The 27,173-nt window shown below is 49.2% G+C and overlaps 1 protein-coding gene across 4 annotated transcripts in view; it reads left to right on the top strand.

The window, feature by feature from the left end:
- Positions 1-2,646: 2,646 nt before the first annotated feature.
- CA12 (carbonic anhydrase 12) overlaps positions 2,647-27,173 on the top strand; it is a 57,970-nt gene continuing 33,443 nt past the window's right edge. For all 4 annotated transcript variants that reach the window (XM_037731197.1, XM_017508090.1, XM_017508089.1 and 1 more), the window contains exons 1-2: positions 2,647-2,992; positions 8,496-8,516. In XM_037731197.1, the coding sequence (XP_037587125.1) occupies positions 2,908-2,992; positions 8,496-8,516 (106 nt within the window). In that variant the 5' untranslated portion in view covers positions 2,647-2,907. The remainder of the gene's footprint in view (positions 2,993-8,495; positions 8,517-27,173) is intronic.

Genomic DNA, 27,173 nt, shown 5'->3' with positions numbered 1-27,173 from the left:
GAGAAAGTGGGCAGAGGTGAGCAACAGGTGATGATAACGTGCACTGGAAACAGAGCTTGGACACTGGTCCAGACCAAGATACACAAGGTCTAGGAGAGCCTGCAGGGCGGAAAGCTGGGATCCCTTTCCTCTCCCATCAGAAAGGTCACAGCTGACACTCAAATAACAAAAGACAGGCTAACAAGAGAAAAGCACAATGAATGTATTTATCTCAGTTTTACGTGACACAAGAGACTTCAGAAATGAAGATGCAAAGACTTGCAGAGAACTGTTTCTGCTTAGGTTTGATGAAGAATATGGATGGCCGTATAGAAATGTGATTGAACAGAAGGGTATGATCTCAATTAGATTGAGGGGGAATCCAGCAAATCCTGTCTGTTCAGATTCTTCTCGGACTCTCTGTGTAGAACTGCTTTCTCCCGGGTATGAGGCAGGGCCCCTCTTGAATGAGGCTCCTTAAGGGAGAAGGGAGAGGGGAGAGAGTGACCTTTCTAGGTTTTCTGGCTTGCTGTGGAGAAGAGGGGCTCTAATTTCTATGACCTGCCTGGGGAAGAGGAATTCTGGTTTCTATGACTCACTTAATGGGAGGGGCAGGAGATAGGAGGATGGGAGAAGGTCAGAGAGACCTTGTTTCTAAGGCCTTTTCAGTTTCCTTCAGTTTAAAGTACTTAGCACACCAAGGTGCCGTACTTTGGGGTATTGTGTTCTGAGCCCCCAAAAAAGTGCCTGACACACAACAGGTAGCCAATAAATTATGTAAGTCCCTTTCTTCTGCTGCCATCCCAGAAGAGGGACCCTCTCCCCCAGCTTTCTAGTGAGGACAGAATGATGTAATGAGCTAGCATGAGTCCCATCTACTTATCAGTTACCAGGGGGAATTGTAGTAAGCTCTTCATGTGTACCCCACTGTGCTGTCCTATTCTCAGTTAATCTCTCTGCATCTAAACTTGGAAGGTAAGAACCTAATCAGGATGTTCTGAGCAGTTGGCGGAAACTCATGTGAACGCAGCTGTCTTGTCCAGTTCCTTAGTCTGTGCCCAGTCCAGACAGGCGTGCACTCGCACGCACGCGCACGCGCGCACACACACACACACACACAAAACTTGAAGGTGGCTTTTGCCCAAATGGCACTGTACTTGGGGGGTTCTGAGTAGGGCTGAAACAGCCTTTGCAAAAATTATAACTGAGGAAATTATGACAGTGACAAAGATCAGATCTAGACGACTCAGTCTTGCTTCTAACCTTTACGCTGTCTCTATTCATTCCTGGGCATAGGCAAAACTCACCTTGGGAAGGAATTCAGTTTATGGTTTGACTTGGAAACAAAATCAATAATAGCCCTTTCTCTAAAAGACCCCCTTCTTGCCTGGGGACCAGTATGCCTATGTAAGACTAACCAATTAGCTATGAAATTAGAAATTATCGTTTAGGGGACATGCAGCTTCTGGCTGCAAGATGCTGAACCTCCCCAAATTGCTCCTGGGGATAACATCACTACTATAAAACCTAAGATCATATTTTGCAGACCCTGCACTGGATGGATCAGCTGACACCACTCAGACCATGTATGATCTGGCTCAACCAGTTCTGCGATCCCACCCAGGAACAGAAGACTGCAAGAAAAGCTTACTTCAACCCCTCTATGATTCTATCTCCAACCTGACCTATCAGCACTCCCCACATCCCAAGTCCCTACCCGCCAAATTATCTTTAACTCCTGGAGGCAGGGCGATGCGACTCACGCCTGTAATCCCAGCTCTTTGTGAGGCCGAGGCGGGCAGATCATGAGGTCAAGAGATCGGGACCATCTTGGCCAACATGGTGAAACACTGCCTCTACTAAAAATACAAAAACTTAGCAGGGCGTGGTGGTGCATGCCTGTAGTCCTAGCTGCTTAGGAGGCTGAGGCAGGAGAATCACTTTAACCTGGGTGGCAGAGGTTGCAGTGAGCAGAGATTGTGCCATTGCATTTCAGCCTGGCAACAGAGCAAGACTCTGTCTCAAAAACAAAACAAAACACACAAACAAACAAATGTTCCTGGAATGCTTGGGGAGACTGATTTGAGTACTGGAATCCCAGCAGTTTAGGAGGCCAAAGTGGGTGGATCACTTGAGGTCAGGAGTTCCCGACCATCCTGGCCAATATGGTGAAACACCGTCTTTACTAAAAATAGAAAAATTAGCATGTGCGCCTGTAATCCCAGCTACTCTCCCGAGGTAGGAGAATCGCTTGAACCCGGGAGGCGGAGGTTGCAGTGAGCTGTGTCACTTCACTCCAGCCTGGCGACAGAGCGAGACTCCGTCTCAAGCAAGCAAGCAAGCAAGCAAGCAAGCAAACAAACGAAAACCTCCGGCCTCTGGCACAGCAGGCTCTGCGTAATTGCTTTCTCCATTGCACCCTGCCTTGATTAATGGGCTCTGTCTAAGCAGCGGGCAAGGTGAACTCGTTGGGCTGTTACAGGACCAGTGACAGAGCAAGGGCATGCCACTGAAGGGATCCCTAGACGCACACTTCCAGAGGCGAGGCAGGCGGATCTCACCCACGCCTGTCAACAGCTCCTGGCGGAACTGGGTTCCGAGGTCAGCCCTGGCCCGGAGGAGCGCCGAGGACACGCAGAGCGCGGCTGAAGTGGTGGCTACAACTCACCTAGGATCTGGGGCGCCAGCCCTCCGGTGGGCAGGGCGTTCTCCCCTCCCACCTCACCCCCCGCATGATGACATCATGTGTTTGGGGCTGAGTTGCTCCATAAAAGCAGCCCCGGGGAGGGGAGACAGGAGCGCGAAGAGCGGACGTGCTAGCCAAGGCACACGGGCTGCGCGCACGCGGTCCTGGTGTGCTGCCAGAGCACGAGCCGCCACTGGGAGCCCCCGGGACAGCAGGAGCCCGCCCCGCAGGAGCCCGCGAAGATGCCCCGGAGCAGCCTGCACGCGGCGGCCGTGCTTCTGCTGGTGATCTTAAAGGAACAGCCTTCCAGCCCAGCCCCCGTGAACGGTAAAGTTTCCGCCTGCTTCTTTCCTGACACTCCTGAGCGCTCAGCCGCCCCTGAACTAAAGGCTCTTCAATGATAAAGTAAAATCATTGCTGGGGGGCGCTGGGAAGGGGTGGTATCAAATAGCACATTCTCAAGAAAGGATGCTCCGCTCTTCCTTTGCGGGAAGCACGTTGGGGCGGGAAGCACGTTGCTTTCTAGTGGCGCGTGGCGTGGCGCAGATTTGGGGTTAAAGTGTTTGCGTGTACTCCCGAGCAACGCCAGCCCTGAAGATGTGGCTTGGGAACTTGCTAACCAGGAAAGAGACGCCAAGCCAAGATTTAAAACAGTGTTCCCCATCCACGTGCAGAAAAGTAGAAGGGTTACTGCGGCATTCTGAGTGGGGGAAGCACAGAGGAAGGTTTGCTGTGTCCCAGTGCAGAACTCGCAGACGGTGGATAGGCGCTTTTCTTTGGAGGGGAGGATCTTTACCATTAAGTCTTACCTACAAGTCAAAGGGATGATGCATCTCATTCTTAATCATTGGTTTTCTCCAGGCGGGCTCTACTATGCTTAATGTACATGTGTGCGCACGCACACACACACACATACACACCTTATTTCTGATTGTAATTAGAACACTAAATCCCAAAGGGCTGGAGGCTGAGGGGCTGGAGGCTAGAGGCTGAGTGGGGTGGCAGGAAGAGGTGGCAGGAGGGACCTAAACTGTGGGCTCACATGGGGCCAGTGAGTTAACATGTGTGCAGCCAAGGCTGGCTCGTTAATGTTTTGGAATAAGAAAGTGATTTTGAACTGAAAGTGATTTTAATGGCGGAAAATGGATTCTCTCTGGCTAGGCACTGGTGGTGGGAAATGTGACCTGGTGAGTAGCATAAAAGCTCTGAGCCTCCTCTCTTGGGGGTCACAGTGCCCTTGGGAAGGGGCAGGGGAGCCAGGCTGTGGATAACTCTTAATTAAATTCCAGTGGACTAGCTGGAATGATATGCTTGATATTATCTCCCTCATCTGGTCAGGGAGAAACAGAAGGTAGGTGGGAGTGATGTAAAGTGAAAAGCAAGTTTTAAAACCACAAACTTTACATGCATTCTCCTTTTATGGGAGCTGCACTGAGACTGAAGTTTCTCTGGAAATCTCTTTAGTCCTAAGCTATGCCAAGACAAAAGTGAGAATCAGCCCTTAGTTGTCCCTCTTTCCTATAACTGGTTGCTCCCCTCACTCGGGCAGCTCCCACCCCCTTCTCTTTTCCTGCCTGTCCTGTCCCTCCCTCCCTCCCCGTCCTTTCTTCCTTACTTTCCCTCCTCTCAACCCCCTCTCCCTTTCCCTCCTCCTCATTGCTCCCAATTCTCCAAGTTGGGGTGGGGGAAGCTTGCAGTCAAAACTCCACTTTCACCTCTGAGGAAGCAGCCTGCCTACCTGTGGGTTCTAAGAACACAGCTTTTATTCTGTAAGTTCTCATGCAGATTCCTTGGGTCTTTAACTGCCTTAGAGGACAGGTCAAAGCAAAAATCGCTGAGGTGTAGAATGTCAATATGAACTCAAGGTTGGGGGTGGAGAGGAGTTCAGCTGAGTAACGGAGGTCAAAGTGTGGTCTGCCCTCTGCCTGGCGCATTTAAACTTCAAGCACTGGAGAATGTTCAAGAACAATGTCAGGGGCCCGGGAGGGAGCATAATAAGCTGAAGCCAAGTGTCTTCTAGAGACACCCTTCGAATTCTTAGTCACTATGGCTTTGGACGGCATTTCGCTGAATTCTGCAGAGCTTGCCCTGCCCAAACCTGGTGTGCAGAACCAGGCAGTCTCGGGCTACCCAGGTGATGGTTACTCAGGGAAAGTTCTAGCATCCAGCACAGGAAGCAGGCAGGGCCCAGAACCTCTGACATGGATCTTAATAAATACCATTTTCTCCGGGCATTCCCTCCAGGGGAACCTCCCTGCCCAGTGCCAGCTGGGTCTGCAGGTTCTAACAGGCTTCCCTGATGGAACAGGTAACTTTCCTTGGAAGGAAACTGTTTCCCTCCAGGAGGGGCCTGCTCCCTCTGGACACCACCAAGGCCTTGGCCTGGCTTTGCCTGTGGAATCAGTTTAATTCCGTTAAGACTTCTGTTCTTACAGGTAGAGGTGGGGAACCAGGGGGTACTATTCCTGAATAAAGCATGCTTTTACACACACACACACACACACACACACACACACACACACACACACACACTTTTAGAGAGTCTCCCTGAGGTCAGATATGAGCTGGGGCCCTGATCCTCACCCAATGAATCCCTTTGACTCGCTAACCTCACCTTCGTTTTACAATGCCACTTCTTCCCAGCCCTCTGGCTCCTGAGCCCCTCCAGAAACTGCCATTTATACCCAAAGCGCCAAGCCTGGAGCCCTGAGCCAGCTCACTCACAGAGAGAAGGGCAGGAAATGTTGCTCTGGAGGCTGCTGCCTTTCAGCGAGTCCCAATCCTGTGTCACCACCGAGGCCTTGCAGTCCCAGATGTCCACTCTATGACTTTAGCCCCGAGCTTTCTGGAGTGTGATGCTGAGGCCTCCTCTGAGGATGAGAGCTCCAACAATGGGGAAAAACCTCGATTAGCACGCTCTGGGGAGGGTAGCAGAAGACATAGGGTGTAAGGCTATGATTTGAACGGGAGCAGGTGCAATGCAAACTGCTGGCAGGCCCCGGTGCTCGGGCAGCAGATATATTTCTAGTGGCCTCCAGGATCACTGGAGTGGCCTGTGCCTCCTCAGGGGAAAAGTAAGGGTGAGCTCTTCTGTTACTTGTGAAATTTTACATCCTGGGCCTCCAACTGCTCTGCCCAATACCAGGCAATGATCTGGCTTGTTATATCCCTAAAGTCCGTGATGACATCTTAATAGTGAACCCCTTCCACAAAAGACTGAAGGAAAATGTCCGGAAGAGGCTTTATGTCTTCTAAGCTTCGTTCTAAAGCAATGCCTTCTTTATTTTTTTTTTTCACTGTTGTTTCAGCAATGGGTGGCAGTAAACAAGTTTGGTTTCCCCATGGTTCTGAATGTTTTCATCCAGCTACAAATTCAAGGGAGGTTGATCTTGGGACCCTCAACTCCCAATGGGCCCATAGCTGGTTTCAGGAGGGTCTGTGGACCTTCTAAAATGAATTGTACATGAAATTTTGTGTCTAAGCTTAGGGAAATTTTTACGGAGAGAGGTCCATAATACTCATCAGATACTCTAGGGGATCTGGATTTCCCCACCTAACTACTCCAATGACTGAGGAGACTTGAAGATTCCCAAAGTTCACGGCGCTAATGGTAAATTAATGGTAAATGTGGTGGGACTCCTCTTAGTGGGAATGTGACATTGGACAGGACACTTCACCTTGGTGGACATTCCTCTCCTATAAAAGGAGGAGATGGGCTATGAGTATAAGAAAGAGATCTAAACCCTTCTCTTCCGGAGTGGGATGTCAATAAATAACGCCTAAACCTGAAACAGTCAAAGTGGAACAATATTAGCACGTTCTATAGAGATCTGGAGATAATATCAAAAGAATCATTTTAAAAAGATCCAAAGTGGGCCGGGTGTGGTGACTCACGCCTGTAACCCCAGCACTTTAGGAGGCCGAGGATGGCGGAGTACGAGGTCAGGAATTCAAGACCATCCTGGCTAACACAGTGAAACCCCGTCTCTACTAAAAATACAAAAAATTAGCCGGGCATAGTGGCACATGCCTGTAGTCCCAGCTACTTAGGAAGTTGAGGCAGGAGAATCGCTTGAACCCAGGAGGCAGAGGTTGCTGTGAGTTGAGATTGTGCCACTGCACTCCAGCCTGGATGACAGAGCGAGACTCCTTCTCAGAAAAGAAAAGAAAAAGATCCGAGTGGTTGCTCTAGGGAGCATTGCATGGTTAGGGAATGAGCTGAGGTTTTTGTTAAACAGCCTTGTAGAACCATCTGACTTTTTAAACCATGTACAAGTGTACTTTGATAAAAATTACCAATTACATTTGAAAATTAAAAACAAAATTAATTACAAACCCTGAGGCAAAGAAATGGAAGAAATAACAAAAACTATGAGATTAAACTAGCTTTAAAAAAAGGCCAAGTTGATTTTTAACTTTTAAAAAACACAATTTGCTTGGGTAAGAAACAGCCAGGAGTGATAAGTGACCAGATTGCTTGTCAGATGTTTTACTGCAAACTGATTCCCACGAGAGAAAGGGGATGTGAGGTGCTTCCCCACATGGGTACACTTTTCCACCTGTACCCTTGTGGGCCAAGTACCACCGAGACCCTGGGAGAAGCTGGGAGGGAGGGTTTAGGGGTTGCACAGTCCCCTCATTGGATGAGACCCCTGAGACGCGTAGAGGGATACTGCTCTACTCAGGGTCCCTTCCTCACAAGTGAAGAGGAAGGCCGGCAGGCAGGGGCACAAGAGCACAGCTCTGCACTTGTGAAAAAGACCTTTTTGACATAGGAACGAGGAACCTTTGTGCATGAAGGGTGTGGAGTGAGAAGTAGTAGGTAACTTTTGTTCTATTTCTGGCAGAACTTTGCCTATACAGTTCTACTGCCCCTGGATTTCTAACTCAGATGTGGGTAGCAGCTTCCTCAAAGAGAAACTTTTTCCCAGCTGGGTGATATGGCTCACGCCTGTAATCCTAGCCCTTTGGGAGGCTGGGGTGGGTAGATCGCTTGAGCCCAGGAGTTTGAGATCGGCCTGGGCAACATGGCAAAACCCCATCTCTATGAAAAATATAAAATTAGCCAGTGTGGTGGTGCGTGCCTGTAGTCCCAGCCTACTAGGAAGATTGAGGTGGGGGGATGGCTTGAACCCAGGAGGCTGAGGCTGCTGTGAGCTGAGATCAAGTCACTGCACTCCAGTCTGGGTGACAGAGTGAGACCCTGTCTCACAAAAAGAATGAAAAAAAGAGAAAGAAAAGGAAAGGAAGGAAAGAAGAGAGGGAGGAAGGGAGGGAGAGAAAGAGAGAGAGCAAGAGAGAAAAAGAAAGAAAGAGGAAAGAAAGGAGGGAAGGGAGGAAGGAAGGAAGAAAATGTTAAGTGGGAAAAAGCAAGACACAGAACACTGTTTCCAGTATGCCAACGTTTGTGTAAGGAGAAAGAGGGATCAATACATATGTGTGTGTAGCCATGCCATGAAAGGGCCCCCATCATCAGCTAACCTCATTGTCTAATGGAAACAGGGAGCTTTTGCTGTATATACCCTTTGATGGCTTTTGGGTTTTGAGCCACATGAAATTATTACCTGTCCAGATAATAAAGCTTGGCTTCTCTAAGGAGTCTGGAAGGTGCCTACTCAAGAAGCCCCCTCTGGCTTCCATGAGCCCCTGTGCCTCTGTCCAGAGCACAGTTTTCTTGAGAAGCTGTTGCTCTGATGCAGACTCAGAGAAGTTTCCATTTCTGGGCATCGACCTCCTTTTCAGTTTCACTCATATCAAAATAAAATCTGTAGTCTCTTCCCTTATTCATCTGCTTCTATTGTACTTACGTACTGTGTTTTGTTCTTTGTAGGTTCCAAGTGGACCTATTTTGGTAAGTAGAGATTTTAAATACTTTTTGTTTAAAAGAAAAAAGAAATGGTTGTACTTAATGAGAAAAACAGAAACTTCATGCTCTGTGGAGGTTATATTGAGGGGTCAGAAGAACAGTTTGGTATTGTAGAAAGAGAGGACAAAAGGCATCTCCCAAGAACACGTCACATCGACTTGAGTTGCTCACTGCACTTTCTCCAAGCAGGCGAGCCTGCTCTGGGCACTAGAACTGTGAATCATAGCGTTAAGACTTGATTCCTGCAAGGATTTCTACCAAACCTCCAAGATTCGGAAGTAACGTGCCCCACTGCAAGGGTCCTGGGCAGGAGAGAGCCCTTCTCCCTCGCAGGACACGTGTCCTACAACAAACAAAGAAGAAAGGGCTCCTTTCTGAAAGTTTGGCTCAGGTCCCAGAACTTAAGCTGTCAGTGTGTCTCAAATTAACTTCTTGTTGCCATGATGGTAAGCTAGCGATGGATGCAGAGGTGTGGGCCAGTCCTTAGTGAAAGAGGGAGGCCTGCAAGATAAGCAGCTGGAAATCTGCTTAGCTGGAGAGTCGCAGTGAATTAGAAATCAGTCATTGGCTGGAATGGATATGGCAGGCCGGGCACCCAAGTCCCCTGGCAAGTGCGGGAATGTTGGTAATGTCTTGTTGGGGTGCAGCCACAGAAGATGCACAACATCGATTGTTTTGGTAGCGGAAGGGTGGAACTGACTCGCTGGCCCAGGAGGCATTTTAAGCAAGCAGGGAGGTGGCCAAAGTTGAAGTCGTGGGCTGTAATGGCTGTGGGTGGGGGCGGGCAGGAAGGTGATTACTGCAGTGGAATCGCCATCCAGAGAAAGATCTGATGCCAATTTGCAAAGGTCAGCCTTTGCAGGTTCACCAGCCCAAGATGCCTAGAAAAGTCGCTGAACTGACCAACCAGCTACCTGCAGGCCAAGGTCCCCTCAGCCCTGGCACCGAATGGCTCCGTTCCTGCTAACATTCCTTACGCACTCATTACGTGCGCAGCACATTGCTAAGTGGGTGGTTAATAGAAGGGTAGGCTGTGATCCATAGCTGGGAATTACTTAAAGCTCACAGTTCAAAGCAGAACATGAGAGGTAATAATAACATCATAAACCAATGCTTCAGAGTGCTGAGTGCTCAAAGGAGGATGTGTGTGCTAGGGCTAGATGGTCAGGGAAGGCCTCCTGTAGGAAGAGGCTTTTAACCTGGGCCTTGGAAGAGGAGGGAGAGTCAGTGAAGGGGGAGGAGGTGCTGTTGGCCAAGGTGATGATTGTGTCACAGGAGCGGCAGCAAGAAAGAGCAAGGTGGTGGTTGAGGAAAGCATGTGGAGAAGGGTTTATAGGGTCGTCACGGGCTCTAAGGTCAGGGAGATAGGTTGGGTCAAATGGGAGGTGTGGGCGGGAAGGGCAGGCCTTTCCCAGTTTGTCCTGCTCCTAGAGGGGCAGGGAAAGGAGTAAGGCTGTGTTTCAGGAAGAGTTACTTGGTGGCAGGGGGTGGAGGGGAAGGATGGGAGGGACGCAGGAAGGGGTTCAGCCCGCGAAGAACCCCCATTCGGTGTCTTCACACCCGGTTTACAGTAGTGGCAGTGAGGGGAAGGCAAGGCTAGGACAAGAGACCTTACAAAGTGAGAATTGCAGATTCTGGGCCACAGGGCCGCTTGGGCAGTTTCCGCGTGTAAGAGGTGACAGACATGGACAGAAGGTGGCCCTTGGGTTCTGGGCTTTCTTCCGTGCAATCCCCAGTGAGGCATTTCAGCGCCGGGACCTCGCTTTCCCCATCTATAACTTGGCGGAGGGGTTGTTTAGACCAGTGTTTCTCAGACTACAGCTTGGGGTCACCCACATCAGGATCACCTGGAATGCAGATTTCTGGGCCTTGACCTGAACCTGGGAAAAGGAGGGAACCTGAAAAACCTGTGTTTTTAACGCACTCCCCAAGTAATTCTTAGGTGCACTCTTATCAGAGAATCACTGACCAATGGTTCCCAAGATCTGTTTAGCCAGATCAGAGGAAACTTGCCCCATCTCTTCTGCTGGCCTCTCAGTCATGACAGAAACACAAATCCTATCTCCATGGGGTCCTCTGTCTCTGTTATAGCCCTCCTGGGCAGAATGAGGTAGTGACAGAGAATAGAGAGACATTGTGTCAAGAAAATCTTTTTTTTTGGAGTCTCACTCTCGCTCAGGCTGGACTGCTGTGGCTTGATCTCGGCTCACTGTACCCTCTGCTTACTGGGTCCAGCGATTCTCCTGCCTCATCTTGACAAGTAGCTGGGATTACAGGCATGCACCACCATGCCCAGCTAATTTTTATATTTTTAGTAGAGATGGGGTTTCACCATGTTGGCCAGGCTGGCCTTGAACTCCTGACCAGATGATCCACCCCCCTCGGCCTCCCAAAGTGCTGGGATTACAGTTGTGAGCCACTGCGCCTGGCTGGAAGAAAATCTGAACTGCCCCTTCATCATGACGTGGTGTTCCCCAAGGGTGGGCTTCTCAGTGCAGCTGTATTGACTGGTCCAGAGGCATTTCTTCCTGACCACCAGCTGTGGCCAGCCCTCTGTCCCTCCTGCCCCACACAATTAGAGCTGCTGTTTGCTGAGGAAGCAGAGGGCAGAGTCTAATGATGCATGGACATGCATGGGGTAAGCACAAAATCAAGTCTGGTTTTTATTAGTGACACAGGCACATGTGATGTGGAGTCAGCCCTCGAAGGAGATGCAAAGGGGAGGACAGATGGAAGACAGCTCAAGAGGCAAATTCCTTCTTAGGTCCTGGCTGGCAGCTGGAGCCTGTGCTCAGAGTTGCACAGGTAGACAAAGGGCCCAGCATAAGTGCTGGAGGGAAATGGTTTCTAAGCAGTAAGGGCCGCACTGAATGGGGCAAATCCAACCAAAGGCTCCATGCTGGTTTTCCTCAAGTGTAGAACTCAGCTTCGATGCACATACACTGCTGAGTCATTCTACAGGGGCCACCCCCCAACTGGCACCTATGGTAGGACTTCTAGAAGTACAAAGAAAGGGAGCTCTACCCCTGTCTCCTCATAGCTGGGTCACCAGGCTGACTGCATGGATGGCCCCTCCCTGGAGACAGGGGACTATCTGACTGCCAGAGGGGCCAGCGACATCCCTCTGCACTCCTCCTGGGGTGCCGAAGCAGTAGCTGAATGTCTGCTGGGCTTAGCATGGCTGAGGTGCCATCACGAGAGAGAGGCTGGGGATGATGTGACATGGACTCTCCCCGCAGGAAATCGGTCCCGCATCAATCCTGCTGAGCCCTGCAGCTTCGATTGCTCTGAACCGAGGGCAGCTGCAGGTCAGGTTGTCATGTGAACTGAGGACAAACTCCAGCCTGCTAAGGTATCAGAATATGTGCCCTGTGGGGGATGAAGATGGCTGGACAGAGGCAGGAGGGGTTGTGGGCACGCTCAGGTCCTTGGTGTGGATGCTGCCGTCACTTTGTGAGGTGCATCCAGCTCTTTCCTTATGGTCTACATACTTTTCTGTGTGTATTTCATATTCAATACAAGAGTTAAAAAATTCCAGCTGGCTAGGAGATTTATCCTTACTCTGACAGCTTTTGTAGTACCTCCCCAAGAAAAAACTAAAAAAACAAAAAACAAAAACAACAACAAAAAAAACAGTGTATTCAAAACAACAGAGAAACCACAAAGAATGACTATATTGGAACTAGACCCAAGAACACATCATGTGAGCTGAGAATGAACACGGTGTTTCATCCCTGATGATATCACATAGTGGTTTGCTGCTCCTTGGATATGAGCTGGTTGAGAAATAGATGAAAACCCCTGTTTGCTCAAGATCTGGAAAGTCTTAAAGGCGATAGGGTGGCAGAAGAATGTGGGTGACAAGCCTTTCTCCTGGAGGGTGCGCAAACTCCACCTCTCCCTGTCACAGCCCTACAAGGCACCCGCGAAACCAGCCCCTCCATCCTGTTGGGAAACTTTGGAAAGATGGTGGCCTGGCCTGGGGATGCTGGGGGCTGGCTGCGGCTATGGCCACACCCGCTTACAGGTCAGCCTGCCCAGTTCTCTGTTGTGGAGGGTCAGCCCTCCTGGCCCTCGGCTTTGACAGGACCCAGTGTGACCCAGGCAGTGCTGTGCCTTCCTTGTGCTGTGCTTCTTGGTTTCTCTCCCAGACAACAGATTGTCCATCTTAAAGAATTTCCCTTGGAAATCAGGGTGAGATCCTCCACTGTGGCACGACTCATCCTCATGTCCCTGAAGTTCTGCAGGTCTGCACCTCCACCCACCTTCTGTCCTGTATCTGCAGAAATATTTAGTTCCCATAATGAACCTTTCCTAGGACTCCAGACACCCTTTCACCCTCTTCCCAAACAACTAGAAATGGAACAGGTGGAAGGAGGCCAGGAAGTAAACTCTTTACTTTCTGTTCTTCAGCAGTGATAAAGGCATTGTGTGACCTGAATTGCAATATAAAAAGCAGGCTGCAGTTAGAGCTCTGGGGAGAACTCAGAACAGCAGGGAGCACATGCAATTGAAAGACTGACTTCACCAAGGGCTCTTGTCTTTATCAAAGGTAGAGAGGCCTGGCCAACTCAAAACACTCCAGCTGCCATCCTGAAGATGAATAAGGGGCACAGAGTGCTCTTAGGAGAGCCAGAAAAGGCCAGGCATGTTTTTCTTTTTCTTTTTTTCTTTTTTGAGATGGAGTCTCACTCTGTTGCCCAGGATGGAGTGCAATGGTGCGATCTCGGCTCATTGCAACCTCCACCTCGCAGGTTCAAGTGATTCTCCTGCCTCAGCCTCCCAAGTAGCTGGGATTATAGAAACCTGCCGCCACGCCTGGCTAATTTTTATATTTTTGGTAGAGATGGGGTTTCACCCTGTTGACCAGGCTGGTCTCAAGCTCCTGACCTCAGGTGATCCGCCTGCCTTGGCCTCCCAAAGTTCTGAGATTACAGGCGTGAGCCACCAAACCTGGCCCAGATATGTTTTTCTTTTCTTGAGACAGGGTTTTGCTTTGTCGCCCAGGCTGGAATGCGGTGGCACAATCACTGCTCACTGCAGCCTCTATCTCCTGGGCTTAAGGGATCCTCCTGCCTCAGCCTCCCAAGTAGCTAGGACACGTGCCACCATGCCTGGCTGATTTTCAAATTTTTTAGTAGACACAGGATCTTGCTATGTTCCCAGGCTGGTCTTGAACTCCTGGCCTCAAATGAGCTTCCTGCCTCAGCTTCCCAAAGTGTTGGGATTACAGGGGTGAGCCACTGTGGCTGGCAGACCTGTTTTTCATACCAGCACACTGAATCCCTATCCCCAAGTCCCATGAATTTCAGCTAAGGGTGGCAATCAGACCCCCATCTTGGATTAAATCTGTGCCGTAGTTCCAGTTACCTCTAATTGAAGCTGTGACATTCAGGGTCTGTCTGGATGTGGTGTGGCCTGCCCACTTATAGTTACTTCTCGTCTTTCCTGAATTGCAGAATTGCGGTTTGTGCGTATCCTGGAGGCTCTTGGCTTGTGGCTGCCAAAATGCCTACATTTTTGCGTTCACAGCTGGCCTCACCAGCTGAGTAAAAACCTAGGGAAGCAGCCGGGCCTGGTGGCTCACATCTGTAATCCCAGCACTTTCAGAGGCCGAGGCGGGCAGATCACGAGGTCAGGAGTTTGAGACCAGCCTTGCCAACACTGTGAAACCCTGCCTCTACTAAAAATAGAAAAATTAGCCAGGTGTGGTGGCACACGCCTGTAACACCAGCTACTCCAGAGGCTGAGGCAGGAGGATTGCTTAAACCTTGGGGGGCGGAGGTTGCAGTGAGCCCAGATTACACCACTGCACTCCAGCCTGGGCGACAGAGCAGGACTCCGCCATCTCAGAAAAACAAAACAAAACAAAACAAAAAAACAAACAAAAACCATAGGGAAGCTAGCATTAGTTCCTAAAGACATGCATAGTGGGACGGAGGACGAGGCAGAAAACTGGGAGGAAGAAGTGGAAACTGTACAGACCTCAGAACCAGGCGACCTCTGTGGAAATAGCTGCGAGGCCACTTTCTGTCGGTGGGTCTTAGGAAAGTAACGACCTCTCTGAGCCTTGGTACAAGATGAGAGTCTTGGCGTCTACATCAGTGGCTCTAAAAGTGTGGTCCCTGGGCCAGCAGCATCAGCATCACCTGAGGCCAAATGCAAATTCTCAGCCCTCCCAGGCCTACCTCCTAACCAGATACTCTGGAGGGTGGGGCCCAGGAATTTGTTTTCACAAGTCTTCCAGGTGGTTCTGTTGCTCACTCAAGTTTGAGAATCTCAGCTGTGCTTCAGAGGGTTGTGGTGAGGATCAAATAAGATAACACGTGGAGAGAGGCTCACGTAGGACCCAGTGCCTACTCACAAAGCTGATTGTCATTTGTTTCTCTTTGCCTCGAAGAGCTATGGTGCAGATTAAATGAACTAATATGGAGGGAGAGGCCTTGTAAACTCACAGTACCAAACACACGAGAACTCTATTTTTGTTAGGGAAGGTTCTGCTTCTTCATTCACACTTTTCTGAATTATGAGTTTTTACAGCCAGGAAATACTCCTTTTGTATTCTGAATAAACAGAGGGTAATTTCTTTTTGAGAAAGAAAGGAATTTTAAAAATACAAGTACTCCAAGCTCTTGTCCCAAGGACCTCACAGGCCAGAATGTCCTTTCAATCCTGGTCCTTCAGACCAAAGGTGAAGTCAGATCTCATCTCCCTGGTGCTTTCCTGGCATCCAGGGACCAGGTATCCATATTCATAACCATGGCCATCTCAGCCATGCCCCTGAAGTCTCCCAGAAAGCAGGCAAATCCTCTGCTTCCCTGTCTAGCCCACTGGGGGCTGAGCCTGGTTTGGGGTTTAGGAGTGGAGGCTGGAGCCTAGGAAGAAACTTGGGGCTGAGCTATTTGGGATCTGAGCTTCACCAGCCTAGCCCCGTGCAGTGCCCGTCCCCCACTGGGGCAACATCAAGCCTTGGAACTGCAGGGTTCAGTGGGCTGGCAGGTGAGAAGGAAGGAGGAGCTGGGACTCCCAACACCCTTTCACCCTCTTCCCAAACAGAACTAGAACAGAACTTCCCAACTTGACCCTTCTGCTACCTGCGGTCTCAAGCCCTGGGCAGTCAGGTGAGGGCAGGACACAGTTTCTCCAAGAGCTGGCCAGAGCCTTGGCAACCCATGCCCTTATGAGGAGGAGCCAGTGGGCTGCCCTGTGAACCTCCTTAAAAGAAAGTTTTTGACTGGGCGAGGTGGCTCACACCTGTAATCTCAGCACTTTGGGAGGCAGAGGCAGGTGGATCACAAGGTCAGAAGTTCGAGACCAACCTGGCCAGCATAGTGAAACCCTGTTTCTACCAAATACAAAAAAATTAGCTGGGTGTGGTGGCATGCGCCTGTAATCCCAGCTACTTGGGAGGCTGAGACAAGGAGAATCGCTTGAACCCAGGAGGTGGAGGTTGCAGTGAGCTGAGGTCAGGGCACTGCACTCCAGCCTGGGTGACAGAGCGAGACTCTGTCTCCAAAAAAGAAAGTTTTCAAGCAAAAAGGCTGAATTCAAAGCAAGAGTGTGAAAGTGGTTGCGGTCAGGAAGGAGAAAATCCTGGTTTTCCACGAGGAAGAGAATAGATCAGAGAATATTTCCGGAGGATCCTGCAGTCTCAGAAGGAGCAAGGGCCTCTTTCCTGGTCTGTTACTCTCTTCCTCTGCAGGGGCAACTGCTGGGCTAAGGGTACAGGCACCATGGTGGAGCTTAGGAACCATGGCCAGACTCTTCCAGGGGCCATACCACCAGGCCAAGGAAGAGAGGTAGCACCTGCTATAGTCAAAGGTCCTATTTTATTGGTTCTAAGATGTCTGCTTTCCCCACATTTTAGCATCTCTGAAATTGGGATAGATCTTGCTATCAATGGCATCGAGAAGCAATGAAATATGGTAGCTATTCCACAAATACAGAAAAGCACCATGTTAGATCCTAAGAACACACAGAAAGGGGCTGAAATGATTAATTTCAACAATACTGAAAACAGTGGAGGCAAAATGGTATAAAATTCATGGCCAGCACGCACCAAGCCTGATATAGCACATAGGTATGATGGGGAATCATGTCAGATCTTGAACTATAGCTTTTTCCAGCTCGCAGTTAATTCACAGTTCACATATACTTTTTGGTGGTGGTGTGTCATTATCACTAGTATGTAAAAACAAAGAAATTTAGGCACTAGGTTTTTTTTAGTTTATACGAGTATTCATTTAAGGAGCAAACTTTCCAATTACCTGACAAGCGTTCAATTTATGCCAACCAGGAAGGAACAAATACTAGCTGCCACCTCCTTGAGTCTATAAAGGTTGACTCAGAGCTGGTATAACTCCAAATACATGGATCACTTAGTTCCTCTTAACTTTTTAAATGATTTTGCAATTATTAACTTGTGACTAGGTCAGCTGTGTGACTTCTGGGTGAAATGGATGCAACCCAACCAGCTCTCAGGAAGATGCCTGCAGATTCAGGGCAAGTGGCACATGCTACCCCCTCCTTCTAGGACATGGGGCTCTGCAAAGTCTCCTCGGTGACAATGACAGTGAGATTTCCTTACACAAGGCCATGGTGGCACTGGCAAGTGGGACCTGGTGCCTTCCCTGGGTGGCCCCTCGTTGGCACACCACTTTTCTGGGAACTCCATCAGAAGTGGAGAAAGGAGAAAAGATGGGACTCTCAGTGTCATGGAACAAAGTTTTGAAGCAAGTAGGAGGCAGTGTTTATTGTTTAGTCTTTTGACTTTGGTTACCAGGAAGCCCAGCAGCAAATTGATGTCTCCAACTTGAGCAAATGTCTATCTATCCTTCTATGACCTGCGAATCTAAAAAAGCCACGTTAGCCGAGCACCCGTGGCTCACGCCTACCATCCCAGCACTCTGGGAGGCGGAGGTGGGTGGATCACTTGAGGTCAAGAGTTTGAAACCAGTTTGGCCAACATGGTGAAGCCCTGTCTCTACTAAAAATACAAACATTAGCTGGACATGGTGACGGGCGCCTATACTTTTAGCTACTCAGGAGGCTGAGACAGGAGAATTGCTTGAACCTGGGAGGTGGAGGTTGCAGTGAGCTGAGATCAGGCCATTGCACATTGCATTCCACCCTGGGTGACAGAGCAAGACTCCGTCTCAAAAAAAAAGGCCAGGTGAGGTGGCTTATACCTGTAATTCCAGCACTTTGGGAGACTGAGGCTGATGGATCACCTCAGGTCAGGAGTTTGAGACTGGCCTGGCCAACATGGTGAAACCCATCTCTACTGAAAATACAAAAATCAGCTGGGCGTGGTGGCACACAACAAGAATCCATCTCAAAAATAAATAAACAAGCCACCTTGCTGTTACCCTCCTAGCTTGGGGATTTTATTTCCTGATCCTGAGCCAAAATGTTGTAACAGATAGATTTCTGAATTTTCATCCAGGAGGAAATTTAGACTAGTGGTACCCTGCGTTTTCACCAGTCTTTTGTTCTACCTCTCCCCACCACATGCATACCATGATTTAAACAGTTTTTAAACAAATTTATATAATAATGAAATAGCTTAAACTTTCCCACTTATTATTAATCAAAGGCAGATGTAAAACCCAACCAAAGTTTTCAGCTTGCCTGAGATAAATGGTTCACATTCATTCCACAAATATTTATTGAGTGAAGACTAAGCACCAAATGTTGGACTAAAGAAATGAATAAGCGTTGGTGCTCAGGACATGGTGGGCAAGGCTTGATTCCTACCATTCTGAGACTAAGACTCTGGACGGTACAGCAAGTAAGCAGGGCCTTACAATACAGAGGACAGAGACCTCACACAGTATTTTGGGGGAAAGGATTAAAGGAGGCTTCCTGGGGGAGGTGATGTCCAAGATGAGACCTGAAGGACACATAAGAGCAAGCCAGGCAAAAGGCAGGGGATGGAGAACGTTTGGGACAGAGGGACAGCCTGTGCAAAGAAAGAAGCTACTATGTTCCGGAGATTACCGAGGACCTCAGTGAGGAGGGAAGGGGCTTGGGAGCCAGAGAGTGAGGAGCTGAGCCAGCCGAGGAGCCGGGGCCTTGTTCTAGAGGCAGCAGGGAGCTGCGAACCTGCATTTTTTTTTTTTTTTTTTTTTCGAGAAAGAGTCTCACTCTGTCGCCCAGGCTGGAGTTCAGTGGTGCAATCTCAGCTCATTGCAACCACTGCTTCCGGGTTCAAGCAATTCTTGTGCCTCAGCCTCCCAAGAAGCTGGGATTACAGGCACACGCCACCACACCTGGCTAATTGTTGTATTTTTAGTAAAGACAGGGTTTCACCCTGTTGGCCAGGCTGGTCTCAAACTCCTGACCTCAAGCGATCTTCCCCTCTCGGCCTTCCGAAATGCTGAGGTTACAGGCTTGAGCCACCGCACCTGGCCCACTGCTGGACCCCCTCAGTAGAACACTGACAAACTCAGATTAGCATTTTAGGAGGATCATCTCAGCTGCAGGGTGGAGAATGGATTGAGGGTGAAACCCCGGAGGAAGGGAGAACAGAGGGATGTAGGGGAAAGGGAGAGAATCGACCAAGGGAGGAGCAACGGGGGTCCTGACCTTTTGATATAATTGGGCCAGAAAGGTAGATACCCAACATGGCAATCACCTGGAGCAGCCTGACTGTGGCTGAATGCCCCGTCTCTGCTGGGCTTCACAAAGTATTCAAATAGGCATCCAGACAGCAATTATTGCCTAGGTGGGCCCCAGGCAGGTGAGGGGAAGCTCTTGTCACCAACCCGCCCCTTCACACTGAGGCAGGAAAGCTCAGAGCTGTCAGGTGGTCCCAGCAGCATGAGGAGCAAAATCGGAAGTTGAGCCTCCTGACCCCTGCCCGGTGCCCTTTCCTGGTCCTTTGATAGATGCTCGTTTTATGCCAGGCACTGTGTGCCCTGCACTACACATCATGCCGTTGAGGAAATGCAGAGATATATTTTTTTAAAGAGTAAAGAGCGTAGATTTGCAGAAACAAATTGTGCCAAATTCAATTGTTTTTCTTCCCCCTCATCAGAATCAAAGGCTTAGCAGTTAAAGAAAACACAAGAGACTGAATCCCTGTTAACATAAACAAATATTTTACGCTGCTCGTTGTGACATGCTCATGGGAAATGCGGATCAAAGACCAGTGTGGCTGGGTGAGGTGGCTTATGCCTGTAATCTCAGAACTTTGGGAGGCTGAAGTGGGAGGATCACTTGAGTCTAGGTGGTCGAGGCTGCAGCGAGCTGTGATTGTGCCACTGCACTCAACCCCAGCAACAGGGAGAGACCCTGTCCCCAAACGAACAAATACCAGTGCAGTTGCTAGGAAAACAAAATAGAATCCAGTCATTGTTGCTGTCAGCTGCACGGCGTTGAAAGAGCTGCAGGGGCTCCTCCAGGAACAATCTGAAACAGTGCCCTCAGGAGCACTTCTTAGGAAGAGGAAGGGGAACGGAAGGAGCGTGGTGATTAGCATTGGACAGGACCACATCGGAAGGGAGAACACAAAGGAGAGTCAAGCACAGTGAAGAGGCATGCCAGAGAAGCGCCTGGACGATGGGCCAGGACTGCAGGGCCGGGGCAGCAAGCCCCGATCCAGTGAGCAGATAGCATGTGAGAGCAGCACACCACCAGGCAGGAGTCCTCACTGCAAAGACTGATTGACAGGAGCGCTCACACCCCACATCTGTGTATCCGTCTTCATCTGCGTATCTGCCTTCTTAGATGTGTCTGTACTCACACTCACAGCTCCATCTCCTGTACGGTTCACTAGGACCCAGCCTCTCAGCTGGTTTCTGAGTTATTCATATGAGCATTTATAGCTCACGGCTTGGAACCGTGCTCAGGTGAAATCTTAAAGATTCCTCATGGCAGTTTCCTAAGAGTCTCCCACTGTTTTTTTTTTTTTAAGAGACTGAGTTTCACTGTTTCACTCTGTTGCCCAGGCAGGTTTCAAACTCCTGGGCTCAAGTGACCTGCCTTGGCCTCCCAAAGTGAAGTGCTATGATTGTGAGGCACCGTCCCTGGCCAAGTCTCCCCCTACTGATAAGTGGAATGCTTACCTTGTACCTCAGCAAGGATGAAGCAGGGAGTGCCTGTCACTGAGTCAGACTGCATCTGTACGGTGTCTGGTCAGAAAACTTGGTATGCCCTGGTAAAAAGTTGAGCATGTTTCCTGCCACATAACTGCCCCATAATGGCATGGGTACGTCTTGGGTTAATGACCAAGTGTTTGCTTTCCTGCAAAGGCTTGTTATCACATCAAATGATCACTGCTGAATTGTTTCAGTCTTTGGTGGTTTTTGAGCCTGAGCCTGCTGCCTGCACAGCAGTGATCTTCGACCCCCAAGAGGAACAGGGGGTGAGCAAGGAGCCATTTCTACCCTCAAGAAGAGTTATAGAGGGAGGGTGTGTTTGCACAGCCTAGGGGGTCACCGTCCCCACAGGGGCTGCACAGGCAGATAGTTGCACACAACCTGGCCCAGGGGAGGGGCCCAGGAAACACTTGTTGAGGAATGAGGAAAGAGTGGGTTATTTATTTATTTATTTTTGGCTCTGGGACTCAGGGGAGGCAGCAGAGAGAAGGTGACATTGATCTGGGATGGTCAGATGTCAGAGGTGAAACCGGCCTGAAAGGAAATGCCACATCACCATGTGTATCTCATTAGAAGTAAAAGGAGACAGCTAGGAAACCTTAGATGTGTTTTTGGTGAAGTGAAAGGGAGAAGTTGCCCTAAAAGATTGGAAATCAACCCCTAAGAAAAAAAGAATTGAGACCAATCAGCTAAGAGGACCTGGGACCCAGCATGCATGAGAGTCTACCTTATCTAGATACTGCTCTTACACTGGCAGTGATTCCTCACAGCACCCGGTGAGATAGGTACTGCCACTTCCATTTTGTAAGGGAAGCCCAGAGAAGCAAAGAAATGTGCCCCAGGTCACATAGCTAGTTGGTGGCAGAGCTGTGACTGGCAGGTTGGTCAAATGCTGCCAAAACCCTCAACCTTCCCACTAGACTTCACACATCTCTAGAGAAGAGATAAGTAGCCAGGACAAAGGTCTTCAGGTTTAAAAAGAACTATGAAAAAGCAAAGTATTTGTGTGTGTGTGTGTGTGTGTGTGTGTGTGTTTCTGAGATGGAGTCTTGCTCTGTCACCCAGGCTGGAGTGCAGTGGCTTGATCTTGGCTCACTGCAGCCTCAGCCTCCCAGGTTCAAGCAATTCTCCTGCCTCATCCTCCCGTGTAGCTTGGATTACAGGCACCTGCCACCACGCCCAGCTAACTTTTTGTATTTTTAGTAGAGATGGGGTTTCACCATGTTGGCCAGGCTGGTCTCAAACTCCTGAACTCAAGTGATCCACCTGCCTCGGCCTCCCCAAGTGCTGGGATTACAGGCGTGAGCCACCATGCGCGGCCTGTGGGTTTCTTACTATAAGGGAAAACCTTAAATAATAACAAGAATGCTATAGGTTAGATATTGGAAAGAACTTCATTATTATGAAAGCTGATATGTGAAACATTGAGCCACCATCAGGTCAACATTCAGGGGCCAGTCAACCTTCACTTCAGCTCAGGTTCTATCCTGGGGAACTGCAGGAAGTTTCTGTCTTTTGTCAGATCCCCTCTGTGGGTAATTTCCAGATTCCCCAGGGATTGTTCACAAAGTCACAAATTGCTGCTTCTCCACTCCCACCAGCTCTGCACCATTGCCCAGGGCTTATTTGATGGTCACCTCTCACCACCTCATAGCCATTGCTACTGCCCAGGCTCTGGATCCTCCACAGAGCATCGAGAGGCTGCTATTGTGAAGAATGTGAACCATCATGGTTCAGAGCTCAGCCTCGCTACTCACTGGCAGTGTGACTTTGGCCATGTTGGTCAGTCCTTCCGTGCCTGGGTTCCCTTGTCCGTTAAATGGAACATAATCTCTGTATCATAACATTGTTATGCAGATTGAAATCATTAACATTTATTAAGCTTATAGAATGGCACAAACTGTGGCCTATGGGTCAAATCCAGCCCAATATCTGTTTTATAAATAAATTTCATTGGAACACAGCTATGTTCATTTGTTTGCATATAATCTGTGGCTGCTTTTGGGCTACAGTAGCAGAGCTGGGTAGTAGTGACAGAGACCACAGGGCCTGCAAAGCCTCAAAAACTTACTCTCTGGCCTTGTGCAGAAAACGTTAGCCAAGCCCTGATATAGAATGATGCCTGGCACATAGAAAGTGCTCATTAAATAGTAGCTTAAACAAAGAAAAGGGAAAAAAACCTTGCTAGGTCTTGGAGTTTAGCAAAATTTGATTGAGATCCTGTGATGACTGCTTAGACAATAAGCTAAAAGGAACATCTAACACAGCTGTTTCTGCCATCAGTGCTCCCTGAGGGTGGTGATCACGTCCTGCCTCCTCAGTGACAGGAGATGCTGCCATCATGCTGTGTCCCATGGACCGTGTCTCATGGACTGGAGTCCCCCCTGACTGTTGTCCCTCCACTCTTTCCTGTCCCGGAGAATGACTGACAGGGAGAGCAGCCAAATCCTTCAAGATCAACCTCCTCTATGAGGCGTGCTCTGGATCCTCTCTCCTCACGGCCCCGAGGGCACAATCCCAATAATCCAGTCTCGGCCTTCCAGTCTCTTCCCTAAAGACATTTTGGGCAGGATAATTCTCTGTTGTGCAGGACTGTCCTGTGCCTTGCAGGATCTTTAGCAGCATCGCTGGCCTCTGCTTACTAGAAGCTATTGGCACCCCCAAGTTGTGACAGCCGAAAATGTCTCCAGACATTGCCAGGGTCCCCTGAAGGGCAAAATCACCCCCGCTGCAAATCACCGGCCTAGTCTACAATAACATCACAGGTGGGGCAACAGCAAACCGGTCTAGGACAGCTTAACTTCATACTTGGAAAAACAGTGTTCTTTGCAAGGGCACAAACCTGCTAAAGATGCATGCAGCTTGTATTACTGGATCATCAAACAGAGACGGAGCATCTCAGCCCGAAGCAGCAGCAACTGGACTCCTCCCGTGGGGGCTACACTTCTACTGGGCGGTTCCCTGTGTCACATCTGTCTATCAAAGTGCTGCCCTCCACAGCACAGAGAGGGCCTCCCCCAGAGTGTGGAAGATGCTTATGAATCCGCCCCACCCCTTAGCCCCATGCCAGTTTTCCAGCTTCACTGTATTTACATCCGACACCACCTCAAGTGTCAGGAAGAAACTATTGGCAGCTTTAAAATATTAGTTTATTGACTGGGCGTGGTGGCTTATGCTTGTAATCCCAGCACTTTGGGAGGCTGAGGGGGGCAGATTACGAGGTCAAGAGATCAGGGCCATCCTGGCCAACATGGTGAAATCTTGTCTCTTCTAAAAATACAAATATTAGCTGGGCGTGGTGGAGCGCACCTGTTATTCCAGCTATTCGGAGGCTGAGGCAGGAGAATTGCATGAACCTGGGAGGTGGAGGTTGTAGTGAGCCGAGATCTCACCACTGCACCCCAGTCTGGGCGACAGAGTGAGATTCAGTCTCAAAAAAAAAAAAAAAAAGTTAAAGTAATAGTTTATTCACCTGTTCACTTATTCTCTCCTCCAGTCTTTAATGAATCCCTTTGTGGGCTGGTCACAGGGAACCACAACCTTTACCTTCAATGGGCTGGTAGGTGAGGGGGAGGTAGACATATAAGCAGATAACTGCAAAGAAGCACATTAAGTGCTATGATGACATGTGCTGGTGTTGTGGAACATAGACGGGACAAATAACCTCAATTCTGCGGCACACGCGGCTGTCAGCAAAAGTCTGCCTGAGGAGCTAATTCTGGAAACACACAGGAGTTAGCAGGGCAAGAAGAAAATGTACATGGATGGTGTGTGTTTTAGGGACAAGGATGGCATCCCATTGGAGGCAACAGAGGCCCTAGAAAGCAGGTGAGAGCACGTGGCACAATTAGAGAATCAACAGCATAGTGTTTGAGGGGTGATGTTGGGAGACAGTTCTCCATGGGCCTCTCATGTTTCAGCACATCTGTGAAGAGGCACTAGACAGGCTTTGTTCCAGATTTGCTTTTAAAGGATGTTTGTATAACAGTCTTAGATGATAGTGACCATGTCTCCCTGCAGGGCAAAGAGCAGATTTGTTTGCTGTCAGTGTACTAAAGATCATGTCTCCTTTCAGGGACAAATGTTGGACAGGTTTGCTAGCCGCCCCCTCTAAAAGACTGAGATTTCCCAAGCCTTGAGTTCCTCAGCCATGATGCTGAGCAGTTTGCATGTGCCAGGGTCACTTGATCTGCATATCATTCTGTGAAACTGGGGCTGGGGAAACAGGTGCAAACATTACTCTGGCTACTGCTGTGAGTATTAAACTGTCCTCCGTCTCTGACCCAGGCATCTCATGTCTTCTGCTAATATCCATGAAACTGGCAAACTAACTTGTTAGCTTGCAAGCAGGATAAAGGCTCTGACCCTCCACACTTTTTGACAGGTGATGAGTGGGGAAAGCAAAGCCTGGAGAAGTGAGTGGGATTGCAAGGGTCTTGTGTGCTACATTACAGAGCTTGAGATTTATCTCAAGGAGCCACTGAAGAATTTTCAGCAGAGAGCTATCTGGATCTTGTGTGCACAGTTGTGGAGAGTGGAGAGCTGGAGGGTGAGCCTGGAGAAACACAGCCAATGAGGGGTACAGCTGTGGGGTAATCGGTCTGAACAAGGGCTGTGCCGGCTGGGAGAGTGGAGGCCGAGTTTAAAACAAACTTCATACTAACCTTGATAGCATCTTTTTTTTTTCTGATCCAGGATTCAATCCAGATAGCATTTATTTGTGGTATCTCTTTAGACCTTTTATGCCCTTAACATTTCTGAAGCATGTAGAACAGACCTTGTGAATGTCCCTTGTGAATGTCACTCCCATAATGAGAAATGTCCCATTTCTCATTATGGGAGTGAGGTTGTGTGTGTGTGTGTGTGTGTGTGTGTGTGTACATGGTTAGGGTACATATACATATACACAGAGCACAAGAGAGAAAGCAAGTGTGCAAAATGTTAACAACTGGTGATTCTAGGTGATGGCTGGCAGTGGGGGTTGAACGAGAGGAGATGAAAGAGTCAGTTGTGCTTGCCAGGCATTTGGTGTGGTGGGTGGTGTCACCAGCTGAGGTAAAGAGCTGGAGGGAGCTTTGGAGGGAGGAAGAGGGAGGAAAAGATGGTGAGTTTGGTTATTTTAAAAAATGATTTGCTTTCCTATCTGACTTCCCTTCCAGCCACGTCTGGTTTCAGGATCCCATGGATTATCCAGAGGGATGCCCGGCAGGCAGGTGGTCTGGAGCTCAGAGGAAACCTGGGCAGGGGCAGAGCTGGCATTGAAGCCATGGGAGGGGACAGCTTCACCCCAGGGGAGTGTGTCTATAAGGAGGAGAAGGGGCCAACGACAAAACCACGTGACAGCTGGCATTGAGGGGCAAGTAGCCATAGAGATCTGAGAGGGGGCAGGGAAATGGGAGGACAGTTCAACAAAGCAGCATCCCCAGAAAGAGGGTTCAGAAATCCGGGGTGGGGGGTTAGTGCCACCAGGGTCAAAGGCTACATGACTTTCAAGGGCCAAAGAGTCTGTGTGGACGCAGTGGGAGGTGGGTGTGGAAGAACAGGGAGGTCTGCATGGGAAGTGAAGACACAGATGTGGGCATGCACAGTTCTTTGAAGATGCTCGGCTAAGGAGATGAGCAATCCGGTCGGGGCGGAAAGAGATACTCGGATGAGGAAGTAGACATTGGATGTCCACAGCTGAGAATCAGTTCAAAGTCACATTCAATTTAGATACCCCGATGTTCCCTTGGCCTCTTGTCTCAATGCCAAATCAAGTCATGGCTTCTCACCTACTGCTTCGAACTCTTCACAAAGCTGAGTGCTAGGAAGGCAGTTGGGGAGAGGGAGCATGTGTTTTGTTTTGTTTTTTTGTCAGCCAGTGGAGACAGCTGTACCCATGATGAAAAGCACCTGTGACATTTTCAAGTCTCTCTCTGCCAGGAAAGGAGCCTGTCACAAAAGCAGCCTCTGCCCACAGTATTTGCTCTCCCACTGGTTAGTGCCAGGCAACATTGCTACCTCACCTGTGTGGAATATGGCTTTATGATCATGAGCATTTGAAGTTTTCTCTTTTCACTTAAGAGCTGGTCACAAACAGTAGCCTCGTTGACCCCAGGCCCTCCTTTTCTGGAAACCAGGCTGTGTTTTCTCCATCTTCCTTCCCTTCCTGCTGCCTCACAGCACTCTGCACAGCTTATTTCCTAAAACTCAAGCAGGAGAAACACCACCGTTTTATTTCAGTCAATAACTATTTTATGCAAGAGAATTTGTAGCCATTTAACCAGAGTCAAACATTTAAACTACAATAAAATACAATCCTAAGAATGAATAACCAAATTGCGGTATTTCCATAGAATGGAATATTACTCAATCATAAAAAGGCAGGAAGCTCCTTTTTATTCCATAGAAAGGAATGCTACAACATGGATGAACCTTGAAAACATTATGCCAGCCGGGCGCGGTGGCTCAAGCCTGTAATCCCAGCACTTTGGGAGGCCGAGGCGGGTGGATCACGAGGTCAAGAGATCGAGACCATCCTGGTCAACACGGTGAAACCCTG

Source organism: Cebus imitator, unplaced genomic scaffold, assembly GCF_001604975.1.
Source record: "Cebus imitator isolate Cc_AM_T3 unplaced genomic scaffold, Cebus_imitator-1.0 Scaffold386, whole genome shotgun sequence".
NCBI lineage: Eukaryota > Metazoa > Chordata > Mammalia > Primates > Cebidae > Cebus > Cebus imitator.
This window is presented reverse-complemented; position numbering and strand designations above follow the sequence as displayed.